Raw genomic sequence first — 13,592 nt, forward strand, 5'->3', positions numbered from 1 at the left:
GTTGCCACTTCCGAAAATGCCATGACACACGTGGGCATGCAGCCACCGTCTACGTCGAAGACCCAGGCGTCACGGCCGTCGACGCTGAGCGGCGTGTGGGCGTAGGCCGCAAAATCCCGCGCCACGAGGTCGATGATGAGCGAGCCATAAGTAGGCAAAGCGCACGATCGGTGGCTTTGGGCACTATGAGACCCCACTAAATGGGCCAAGTTGGGCCGGTCTGGTGGGCTAGACGATGATGCAAGTTACTATAGCATCGTAGAACGCTGTAGCTACGGGAATTTAGTTCCACATCGAAACTAGAGGCAGTGCCGAACCAGTTTAAAAGCCTAGACCTAGGAGGCTATTAACTCTAGATCGATCCTTTTGCACGAAGGAAGGACGAAAGCGCAAGAGAGTTAATTAGCAGGTGTGGTCCATTCAACGTGTAGAGTGGATCTTAGCCATCATCTTGGGTCGGGGCATTACAAATGGTATTCAGAGCCAACTCTCACGGTTTCACAGATATATGGCTCGAGAGTTCGGATAGATTGCGTATGGCTCTATAAGAGCATGGCACTTAGGTCGAGGAGCTAGGAATATGGACATGGGCCAAGGTAGTTGATCTTGGATATTTGTCTTGTTTGGATAGGTTGGTTCGGCACTCGACTAGGACATCGAGTCCTTAAGGGTGGGTGTATGCGAGACCCCACTAAATGGGCCAAGTTGGGCCGGTCTGGTGGGCTAGGCGGTGATGCAAGTTACTGTAGCATCACGGAACGCTGTAGCTATGGGAATTTAGTCCCACATCAAAACTAGAGGTAGTGCCAAACCAGCTTAAAAGCCTAGACCTAGGAGGCTATTAACTCTGGATCGATCCTTTTGCACGAAGCGAGGATGAAAGCGTAAGAGAGTTAATTAGCAGGTGTGGTCCATTCAACGTGTAGAGTGGATCTTAGCTGTCATCTCAGGTCGGGGTGTTACAGACTCATCCTTGGCCTGCATCAATGGGAGCTCGATGCCAGCGCCCGGGAGGCACACCTCCAACATGGTGGAGTTGGCGGCATCGTCGACTCGCTCCACCCGAGGTCATAGCAGGGGACCTACAGTGGGGCCATGATGTCCCAGAGCGTGGCGTCCCTGAACACCTGATGTAGTGGCGAGGACCTCTCCCTGCGGTGGAACAGTGTGGCCCACCTGCTCCATAGCTTGCCACCGATGCTGGCACCGCCACACCCACCGTGCCTCCCAAGGATGGCTGCCACAAACACCAGCGTGTCAGCAATATGCCCGCCAGTTGTTGCCCCTTAGGAGCAGCATTGCGGCCAACACGCCCCCAGCGTCGGTGCCCACCGTGGCATCGAAGAAGTGGCCCATGCACGCGTCGAGGTCCCCCGTGGGCGCCCGCAGCATGGCCTCCAGCCTCGTTTTGAATTTTTTATATTTTAGCCCTTTTTTAAAAGTTTCTCACAAATAGACCCCTGGAGGAAAGATTTTAGAAAATGGACCCTTAGCTTGGTGCCATTGATGTTGGTGCCGAGCTAACACGTCACGGCGCCAGCGTCCCTGGCATCGAGCTCATAGGCTCAGTAGGTGACATGGTAGGGAGCTCGACACCATAGATCTTGACGCCAAGCTCGATGCCAAAGTAGCTGGCATTGAGCCTTTATTACCTATGGGCCCCCCGCCTCTCTTCCTCTCCCTCTCTCACCCTAGCAGAGCAGAGCCGAGCTTCGCCGCCGCCATCGCCTGCGCCTGCACCTCCACTGGCCACCCTCGCCCGTGCCACGCCGCACCCATGCCCGTGCCCTTGCCCACGCCACGCCCGCGCCACCACCACCGTCGTGTCACCGTGCCTGCTCCCGCGCCTGCACCGCGCCCACTGAGCGCCACCACGCCCGCCCCAAGACCGCCCCGTGCCATGCCACCATGGATGGCCCACGCCCCGTGGCCACGCCGCCCCCTCCCGCGTGGAGCCTGAGGCATTCCACGCCTGCCACACCACCGCTATCGTTGTCCACGCCACCATCGACCCCGCCACCTGCAGCGGCCAGCCCGAATCATCAGCCTAACCCACGTCTATCGTCCGCTGCGACTCCGTCGACGTCCGTGGATCAGTCGTTGAAAAGGTAAAAAATATAAATATGCAATGTACCTATTTAGTTGTCATTTGTTATTTACTAGTTAATGTGATAACTCAGGTAGTTGATTTAGGTTGTGATCTAGTGAGATATATATATATATAGATAGAAACATAGATACATATGTACATAGAGATAGTTAGATAGCTACTTAGATATGTAGTTACATATTTAGTGAACTAAATATGATTTAGCTATTTAGTGAGTACACTGTATATTATACGTAGTTATTATCTTATTTACTTAGTTTATAGTTAGAAAGTACTTGTTAGGTACTATCTATCATCTAATTTGAACTAAAGGACATATGTTTTGTTACGTGTTTGAACTAGATGGACAACCTAGTGACCATATATCATAGAGGCACCATTAAAAGCGATCGCTATGGATATGTTAAGTTTTTTGACATGCAAAGCATGCCTGTGCTATTCAATGATAGGTCTTCATTTAGTGAGATGGTTGCAAGGGCTCAGGAGGAGCTGCATTGCCTTGGAGATAATCGCATTGTAGTTGATGGTGTCCTGCACCTAGGTTCTCCTCCCAACATCTTCAGGCGAATGATCTCAATTGGTTGTGTGGATCAGTGGGAGAACTATGTGAGATCAACTATGAAGAGCCAGCTGCAATGTTTGGACATGGATGTGCGTCGGATGTTAGTTGATCCCATCCCTTATGGGTTTACCCTAGCAATAGATCATCAGGCACACATCGACCCTCCCATTTTGAAACCTTATCAGCATGTGGAGATTGCACCTATGGTTCCTGATGCTCAATCTGCCCCTAATGCGGTAGTTGAAGATGGTTGTCAGACTCATATTTCTATGGTAGATCCTCCTTATGAGATCCCTTTGACATAGAATCATCCAAGTAAGTGTCTTAACCGTATGGTTTTTAGGAGCTTATCATGTTCCTTACATCTATTTCTTTCACTCTTTCCTCATTTCTTTATTGATGTTGTAGGAGACATTCCTGAGAATATGGATGTGCCCCCTGTTGCTGCGTAAGTACACTTTAGAGATGGATTCTATGGCTCCAATAGTGTTGAAATTATGTATGATTTGGAGCCATATGAGATGGCTAGGGCTCTTGATTCTGATGATGATCACCCTATTAGAGAGCTGACGGAGAGTGATGTTAAGATCATGAGGCGTATCTTTCCCAGTCACCGTGATCCTAGAGTTCACGAGTTTAGTGATCTTGCTCATTCTAATTAGATGTTTGTAGAAGGGCGTGATGATAAGCTCCTAGAAGTTCCTAAGGCCGGTCCTAACATGGTAATTGAGAATGGGAGGATGTTCAATGACCTCCCTACTTTGAAGAGGTGGTTGCAGGCTTTTGCAGTGATATGAAAGAGACCTTACAAGGTATTGCATTCATATGCAGAGCACCGTTACACAGTTGCGTATGACAAGGAATGCTACCCATGGAGGGTTTGTGCAAGGAAGCAACAGGTAACCAGAAAATGGAAGATCATAAAAGTTGTTGGGCCACACAATTATGATGACCATGAGCTGACACTGAGGCATCAGTAATTGACATCTACCCTCATTGTCAAGTGCTTGATGGGAATTTTGTAGGGAGAACCCAATATAAAGGTGAGGATAATTATCAGGACCGTTGAGGCAGTGTATGAAGGTTATGTGATAACTTATAGTAAAGCATGGAGGGCTAAGTAGCGAGAGTGGAAGATGATATATGGGGACTGGAAGGATGGGTATGAGCAGCTACCAGTTCTTTTCAATGTAATCAAAGCGATGAATCCAGACATGCATTATGAGCATATCCCAAAACTAAATGCATGGAAGGATGGGAGGTAGATATTCTTTCATGCTTTCTGGTACTTCCCTCAGTGTGTCGAGGCCTTTAGGCACTGTCGTTCTATCTTCTCCATTGATGGTACGTTCTTGATTGGCAAATATCAGGGCACACTTCTTATAGCCATATCCTATGATGCGAATAACAAGTTGGTTCCTTTGGCATTTGCTTTGGTTGAGAAGGAGAACAATGATAGTTGGGGATGGTTCTTGAGGCTAGTCCGGATATATGTGGTTGGGCCTGGTAGGGAGATTGGCGTCATATCTGATAGACACTAGGGCATACTTAATGCCATACGAGATCAGATAGAGGGGTATGCACCTTTGCACCATCATTAGTGTACTTGGCACCTTGTCGAGAATCTACTCCGGAAGGATGGTATGAAGGGTAACTTTGATCTGTTCTAGGAGGCTGCTCGACAGCTTGAGGACAAGTACTTTTAGGAAAAGTTGGAGCAGGTCAGAACCACATCAAATGCAAAAGATAGATAATGGCTCACAGGTTTGATGAGGGATTTGGAGAAATGGACGAGAGCTCACAATGCCGATGGATGGAGGTATGAGTTTTAGTGCAGCAACATGGCAAAGTCATTCAATAAGTTGCTATTAGGGATACATTGTATGCCCATGAATGCAATCATTCAATTCACCTTCTATAAGCTTGTTGCCTGGTTCAACGATAGACACGCCCATGCATTGTAGTTGCAGAGTGATGGAGAGATATGGGCTCCAAAACCAAAGGCACACCTAGAGAAGGCAAGAGAAAGGGCTAGCACACATGAGGTTATATGCTTTGACCATGCCACAGGGACTTAATAGGTCGAGCATAGGGGTGGTACAACATCTGATGATGAGGTCTGAGAGTCGAGGATACATGTAGTTGTTCTTCAAGTTTTTAAGTGCACTTGTGGTAAACCAAGGCGGTACCACTTTCTATGTTCTTATTTGGTGGCAGCAGCTAGGCATCGCAACTATAATATCGAGAGGAGGATACCTCATGAGTTTAGTGTCGACACGCTTGTGCACACATGGAGCCCCCGCTTCGTGCCTTTTCGGGACCCTAGAGAGTGGCCTCCATATGATGGGCCGAAGTACATTGTAGATCCAACTTACCATTGGAACAAGCGTGGATCAAGGCAGAGGATGAGGCACATGATGGTTATGGATCAGATACCTAGAAGAACGAGGCGTGAGAGAGGAACTCCATTTATTACTGACCCTGAGTAGTACGAGTGCGGCAAGTACGGTAGACTTGGCCACAATTCACGAAGTTGCCATTGACAAAATTAGTGAGGTGCGACTATTGGTTGATTTTATTATTTTATATTTGTCGTATTCATTTAATTAATTATGCATGTCTTAATTTATGCTTGTATTTGTGTCAATTACTTATACATTTCTAAGTTCATGTTTCATTGTATATTGAAATTCTAATTCATTCACTTTTTTCTAGGATGGAGTAATTTCACCTGCTCGACCTGACATACGAGGCGACCCACCGAGGACATCTCATAGCGCTGGGGCAGGTAATAATCTATAAGTTTTGTTCAAAATTTAGTGAGCATACATGTGATCGTGAAGTAACAGGAGACTATGTTTTATTTGATGTAGGACCTTCCGCTCATTCGTCCTAGAACCCACAATGGGTTCTTGGACATGCGGTACGACGACAGGCACACTCCTTTCCTTTAAAGAGCTGGCATGGATGTCATCTTTTTTCAGGTCTATCGTGGGTTGCCCAAGTTCAACTCAGCGACCATAACTGCATTGGTTGACAGGTATTAAATTAAATCATTGCCTCCATTCATGGCCATTTGTTCATGCGATTAACTTTTTGATAAGTAATCTTGCTTTGTCTTAAATATAGGTGGCGGCCGAAGACTCACAACTTTCACCTACCTTTTGGGGAGATGACAGTCATGCTTCAGGACTGTCAGAAGATGCTAGGCCTAAGGATTCACGACAACCCAGTCATCGGACAGTGCATGTCAGAGGGCTAGAGGCCACACTACTAGGATGACTTTATCTTTTTCACATGCCACATCTATGTATTTATTGTTTGGTTTAATTACCTAAGGCATGTTAGGTTTAGTCGAAGAAAACTCCGTACCCAGGTTCGGTACATGTTCTCACATGCCATTCATGTGTTTCGTGTGTTGAATTATATAATGCCATACATCGTTAGGTTTTATTTGCAGCACATGTTCACATTTCAATACGTCCGTAACATTAAGCGAAATATTGAGACCATAAATAATAAAAACAACCACATAATGAAAAGTTTAATACTACGCCACATTAAACAACATAATAATACTAGAAGTATATGCCGACAGTACACATAGGGGCAAATGCACTTCCAAATCCTCAGTTTGAAACATACTGAGTAAGCAACTCTTCTTCTGAGTACCAGTCCTCTACTACAACCCTGTTGCTGTGGCTAGGCTCACCTGCATTGCTTTGACCTACCTATCGCCTGTAGTAAGCGGCATCCGCTTCATCTGCAGCCACTACGGCCTAAGTGAAGAATACGTCGTCATCCTCCTCCGCCTATAAGCCTGCCTCTGCTAGACTGATGAGCTCGCTCAGTTTGCTAGTGTCTTCCTCAGCCTTCTCCGCCTGCAAGCCCACCTCTGCTAGAGCGATGAGCTCGCTCAGTCTGCCAGTATTATTCTTAGTCTCCTGTGCCTGCAAGCCTGCCTCTGCTAGAGCAATGAGCTCACTCAGTCTACTAGTGTCGTCCTTATCCTCGTCCCCTTATCAGACAACACAATCGATGATTGAACAATGCGACCAACTCGCGATCTATGCTCATCTAACTTCTTCTCATACCTTGCACGAGCCAGCTCTATGGCATGTTTCTCGCTGCAACCAATCCCTTCATGTATGAAATGCAATCGGTTAGCAATACGATTATATTACATTTAAAATCAGGCAAAGAAAAAAATGCTTTTAAGCACTCACTGGCATATAATGCAACAATATGCTCGTTCAAGACCTGCATCTATACTCTTGTCTACTCCCTTGCCTCATTCTTTGCCCTCTCCTCCTCTAACGTCATCTGTCTCTCCAATCCTCATTTATTAAGCCCAACATTGATTGGGTTACAAATATCGCGTTGTTTAGCAAACCCACGCATCTTTTCTTTGTGATGTTTAACGAATAGGTTGACGTAGTCAGGTCCATATCCCCTCTTCCGTGCAATTACTTGCCTCTTCTTCAGTTTATCCAAGAACTTAGCTTGACCATCATAACATTACCACCTGCATTTTCTAGTGCTCTGTTCAAATAAAAAATTATATCATATTTGCCTTTGCAAAAGAAACAAAATACGATTTTATGTTTACCACAAAAATTACCAACCTCATCATACTCAACCATATGGCCGTAATAATGGCCTATTTCAAGCTCTGAAGGGACTAGGCCATATTTGGATTTAACACCACATTCGCAGATGATAGGAGGTGCTTTGTAAATTACCCTTTCTTTCTTTTTTTTCCTTAAACTTTCACGGTTCTTTCAGCCATTGGTTCTTAGGACCATGCAACCACTCTTTAAAATGACACTTGTCATTGAAAACACCTAAATAAGTAGACATTAGTATATGAACACATATAGCTCAATATTTCAACACATACACTTTGCACTTACTTCATACTTGTTTGGACATACAAACTTCAACGTATTCTCATGGTTTATCACAGCTCGATCTCCACAATCGCATAGAGAAGGTTCCTCGAGTCGTCTAACTACGGCTAGGTGCTTCTTCTTAGCCGTCATTGGCAAAGGGTAAGGGGGGTGGAACCCACCTAGGATCAAACTTATCTGCACCGTCAATCTACTAAAAGAAAAAGCACCTCTCATGGTCCTACACAACGAGATTCCAATAAAATATTATTACCATACCTACACAAATAAAGAAAAAGGATAGTGGAAACAATTTCTTACATTAAAACGATTGCATGTGTAGAAGCAACGCGCCGCTGTGTCCGGATGTTTCGATTGAAAAACATGGGCCGAGAAACCACAGTCACAGTTAGGGACAGAGAGGTCAGGAGGGATGGGGGCATCTTGCTAGACGCGTCGGGGTATAATTCTCGAGGTCGACCCCGTTTTCGCCAAAACTCCTCCCAAAACATTTCTTGCATCTAACAAAACGGATGTAATTTAATAAATATAAATCAAAACATCACAAATAAATATCAAAGAGAATCATAACTACAATACAACCGATTTTTTTCTAAGAACCGAAAGCAGTTAACATTAAACCCTACACATAGGGTTTCCCATTTGATGCACACCAATGAACCCATAACATAACTACATGCGCCTAGGTTTGCTAGCTTTTCCACGCCTTAGCATCAACCTACAGTTGTATAATACATATATTGAGGGATAGAATAAAACCCTAAGTGATGATGATTATTACGTTTAAAAATTCGACTAATATATACTAAATCGATGCAAAAAAATTAGGAGGGGAGCGAGGATACCTTGCTCTCGAAGATCTACGGATCAAATCAAAGTTTCCAAGGTCCAATATGCCGATTCGTGAGGTAGGGTGAAGTGGGGAGAGAAAAAACCTAAGAGAGAGAGGAGAAAGAAGAGGAAGAACGCTCGGGTAGGAAGGTTGGGCCAGGGTTAAATGGCAGGGAGCTCGACGCTAGCCACTCTGGCGCCGAGCTCGGCGCCAAGATCTACGGCGCTGAGCTCGACGCCACCGAGCTCCCTGCCATGTCACCTACCGAGCCCAGGAACTCGGCGCCACATGTTAGCTCGGCGCCAGCATCAATGGCGTCGAGCTAAGAGTCTATTTTCTAAAATCTTTTCTCTAGGGGTCTATTTGTGAGAAACTTTCGAAAAAAGAGGGTAAAATGTAAAAAAAATGGTCGTGAGCACGGCCGCGTAAAAAATTCGGCCGCGAGCATGGCCACCGCCAGTAGCACATCGCCAGGGCTCGGCCCGCACCCGCCCTGGCCATCCTCGCATCCTCCGACGTCACGCGACTATCCCTGGTGCAGGAGGTCGGCGCCATGGTGCCCCACCTAGGCTGTGCAGCCTGCCGTCGCCGAAGTCCAAGTCCAATCCACTGCCGCTGTCGTGGGTTGCTGGGGAGCTGTCTGGAGAGCAGAGGAAGCAGAAGCCATCCGGGGCGGTCCTGGGCTCCCTGGAATCAAATTCGGCATAGCACTAAACAGGCAAGTAGGCGCCATATAATGCATACACCTGGGCTATTGACTACCGCTGGCTGCATCATGGATCGTTCGGATCGGAAAAATAAATCGAAAAAATAGAATCGGACCGGGTCTCTCCAGGACATGAAAACGGAAAAAATACACTTGGGGTACCGGCTACCACTAGCTGCATGGATTGTTCGGATCAGAAAAATAAATCGAAAAAATAGAATCGGACCGGGTCTCTCCAGGACATGAAAGCAGAAAAAAATACACCTGGGCTACCGGCTACCGCTGGCTGCATGGATCGTTCGGATCAGAAAAATAAATCGAAAAAATAAAATCGGACTGGGTCTCTCCAGGACATGAATATGGAAAAAATGTAAACTGTAACCGAGTTGATGTCTTAGTTGGATGAAAGATTTTGTGGCAGAAATTTTGCCTCTTTATTATTAGATATAGGTATAGATAAATTTTCTATAAATTTAATTAATTTTAGATTGTTTGACCATAGATATAACTAATTATATTCTTTTTTTTGGACGGTGGTAGTTGCAAACTTAAAAAGCTAAGCAAACTATAAATACGAATAATTTAATGTACTCATATTTTAGTTTGAAAAAAAAATTCATATCTTAGCTTAGTGCCAGTTAGGTAAATAGATAGAGAAAAGCAAAATACGGAGACCATTCAAAATTCAAAATTGCCATTAGGCTTTCGCTTACGAAAGGGGAAAACCCAAGCAAAGCATTGGTTCCATTCCATTCAGCACTGGGCGGCACGCCGGCACCGGCACCCACGCCCACAAGCAGAGCAAGGAAATGGCGATCGCGATCTCGCAGGAGGCCTTCGACTCCATGGTCCGGGAGAACATGGAGGACCTCGGCATGGACCCCGATGAGGCCCTCGCCGACGCCGTTGAGGCGCTCTCCCTCCAGGGCGCTGATCTCTCCGGTAACCACTCTTCGTCAGATCCGCACCTCGACGTTCTCTGCACTCTTGCAATCTTCACCCAGCCCCTCGCTGCTTCGTCCAGGGATCATTAAGCGCGTGCCAGGAGAGGCCACCGCGGCGGAGGTGAGCCCGGTGGTGCGGGTTCTGGACGAGCTGAAGGCCTCTCACAGTGCCAGCGGCGGGTCGGAGCAGGATCTCGACGGACTCGTCTCTCTGCTTGATGAGTTGCGCGGCCTGTGCAGCTCCGGCGAGGGTTCAGAGAATGCAGGGATCGCGGTACGGAATGGCGTCGTGGAAGCGCTCGTTGCCCTGTGCGCGTCCGCTCGGGTTCAGCAGGAGAGGTTGCTTGCATCGGCCTTGAAGACGCTGAGCTCCGTGCTCCGTGGTATGACATTGGTGTGCTTGCGGGTCTTCTGAGATGCGTCATTTTGTTTGGCAACTTACACTGTTCTTCTATTCACAGCATGCTTATAGTAATGACTTCCCGTTAGCCCGTTTCTTTAAGTAGCATGGCAGCATGTGTATATTCCTGGGTATTGTGAAGATGCATTTGGAAACGGCTACATGTTTCTGCTCGGCTGAACTTACAAGTGCACGAACGCTATGAAATGGCATGCTAGAAACTAGTGTTTTCAACATTTTCAGAAAAAAAAAATGAATTCACTGTTATCATAAATTCACCACGAAGTTGCTGTATTCAGATGACTATTATGGGCATTATATAAACCTCCATCCATATGCAGTTTCACAAACTGCACACAGCTATAAAATGTCTTGTTCTGCTATACCCTGTCGCATATCAGTTATGGTTCTATGCATAGTTATTTACCTCACTTATTATAATCCATTAGTCTTTACTTTTTCTTGATCTTGCACTGCAAACTGGTGCTGAGAAAGGTCTTGTCCTACTCTAAATTATACCCTGTCATAGACAATCCTCCATTCTCTTCTAACTTCAGGAAATATTCAATCTGCAGATGTGGCAAGCACTGAAAAGTTCAGACAAAGTGAGGGACCCAAAATTGTCATGGATCTCTTGAAAGGAGGCTCAGAAAATTCAGATTTATTGGATGCTGGATTTAGTGTTGTGGCAGCGGGTTCTGCTGGCAATGAAGTTGTGAAAGAGTCCTTTATGGACCTGAAAGGTTGATGAACTCATTCTGCGGGTTATGAAGGATAAATCAAAAGCTAATGTGCAAAGCTTGTACGATGCCATACGTGTTCTGTTGACACCTGATGACAACCGAGTGGTGGCTTCTCAGGTGTGTCCTATATTCACAGTTTTAGTGTTTCACATTGGCAGCTGCACCAGTTTCTATGCTAATTGCTAATATGCGGTGGTTTGTGGAAGTACCTGGCAGTGCATTTGCTATGTGATCTTCTATGGAAATAGATTGTGACATGGTGAATAGCTTGTGCTAATACCTAGTTGTGTGCATGGGGTGATGATTCTATATGTCATTTGTTAATATTGTAACTTCTTGGTATCATTTCAATAGGAATGCAACAAGAAGTAAAAAAGCAGCATCTCAGTAGTCATTTGAATAGAATCAGATTTCTAACTTGCAATTTAGTACTAAATACACTTCTAGTAATAATGATTAGATACTAAAGGAGCATCTTAACATACGATGAAGTGCTAGGTGTTAGCTTCAGTATTTGGTGACATTGTTATGCCCATCTTTTTTTTTCTTTTTGTATGCAACCTTTTTCAATGTCATCAGAGCATGTGTATCTCAGATTGCAAACTTTGATTCAAATTTGCCTCGATGTGTTTATAACCCAATGCATATTTTTCCTTGGCAAATGGTAATTGAAATATGGACTAAACAGATGAACTTGGCCAGGTATATGGATACTCCCGGAGATTTGCTGAAATCGGGGTTGCTGAAGTTCTTGTCAATGCACTTCATGAGCAAGTCGCTCCTTCCAGCTTGCCATCTGCTTGTGCTGCTTTAAAGTCGATTGCAGTCAATGTAAGCTTTGCAATGTTATCAATTTTTAAGTTGTTCAAGCTTCAGTTTAATTGGAAAAATAACTTCTCAGGAGGGTATCCACTCTGGCAAGTTTGGGATTCAGATTTGAACTAAATTGTATGGATTTGATTTGATAACCCCGTGTCCAAATAGGCCCTTATTGGTTTAGTCTTTCATCTGTAGCTAGCAGCCCCTGGCAAGTCAAAATTTAATTTTCATGTGGCCAGTATTCAGAAAAATCTAGCGCTTGAAAAATATGATACTCTTTATAATAAACTGTCAGCCATCCTTGCCATTTCTAATGTTTTTATCATTTATTTCCCTTGAAGAGGAACTATATTTGTAAAGCAAAAGGTAGCTACACCTATTTGATTATGAGATGACATAGGAGAGCTTTACCACCTTCTGTTGTGTGTTGGCACAGGATGAAATATGTCGTTCCATATCTGAAAATGGTGGAATTGATATGCTTCTTCAATGCATTGATGAGGCTGGTGAGCAGAAGAACAAAGTTATAGCAAGATCTGGCTGCTCTTTGTTGTCCAAGGTATGGTAGTGTGCTACAGCACTGCAACCTTTTCTGCTTGAGAACATTATTGAACTTTCAATAAACCAAACATCACATTTTTTTTCTTCTTTAAGCTTGCTGCAAGCGATGCAAACAAGTCTGTTATCATTCAGCGAGGTGGTTTCGATAGGTTCCTAAAGTTGACATCCAGATTTTCTGAAGATCCTGCTATAATTCAAGAGGTACTATTGAAATTGGAATACTGAAGAATTTCTGTATTGAGATACCGTCCTGAGGTGAATGAATGCGCAGGTTATGTCTATGGTGACGGTCCTCATACTGAGGTCACCAGAAAATGCAGCACGTGCAATGGAAGTAGGCTATGGAACTCTGGCAATACAGTCAATGGAAAGGTTCCCCTCCTCCGGCCAGACTCAGAAGCAAGCATGCCTTATGATTCGCAATCTTGTTGTCCGAAACCCTGAGAACAGGTATGCTGTGGAATGTACACACACATCTTCCTTTTTGACACCATAACCTACGCAGAATCAGTCTGGCTAACAATGAGATCTCTGGACGGCATTCCAATTCCATTCGCTATTAATGCAGCAAGTTTATAGACATCCTACATCCTGACATTTGGTGATGCCATTGCAGGACCATCCTGCTTAATGATGGTGCAGAAAAGCTTATTAGAAAGGCCAAGGCGCTGCACGGAAGCTGTAAAGATGCTGCCTCGTCTGCCTTGAGGGACCTGGGCCTGGACAACTACAATGCATAGACACCATAGGAAGTCTACGTAGAGTTAGTTTGGCGATGGTAGAATGTTTTGGTGGAAAAATACACGGCGTGAGTTATCAGGTGTTTGTGATGCACTGCTGTGCTTACATGAATGGTTCCAGTTTTGTGTGCAATCCAACTTCAGGGCTATTACATGGTACTACTAGCTGGCTATGCGCAAAATAACTCCATTGCATTGACACAAGACAAAATAAGCAAAAGCACGTGCATGCCGGTACCACGCGCCGTTAAGTCAATGGTGATTC

At 45.1% G+C, this 13,592-nt stretch overlaps 1 protein-coding gene across 1 annotated transcript; it reads left to right on the forward strand.

Annotated features, from left to right (window-relative positions):
• The first annotated feature begins 9,880 nt into the window (after positions 1–9,880).
• Positions 9,881–13,460, forward strand: LOC136478128 (uncharacterized). The gene is given in 9 exon segments (XM_066476459.1): positions 9,881–10,062; positions 10,145–10,447; positions 11,040–11,203; positions 11,205–11,324; positions 11,910–12,038; positions 12,463–12,585; positions 12,681–12,788; positions 12,859–13,037; positions 13,204–13,460. Coding segments are annotated over 9 exon segments (1,383 nt in total). The 5' UTR covers positions 9,881–9,929; the 3' UTR covers positions 13,328–13,460.
• Positions 13,461–13,592: the final 132 nt, after the last annotated feature.

This window comes from Miscanthus floridulus, chromosome 8 (assembly GCF_019320115.1).
Source record: "Miscanthus floridulus cultivar M001 chromosome 8, ASM1932011v1, whole genome shotgun sequence".
Lineage (NCBI taxonomy): Eukaryota > Viridiplantae > Streptophyta > Magnoliopsida > Poales > Poaceae > Miscanthus > Miscanthus floridulus.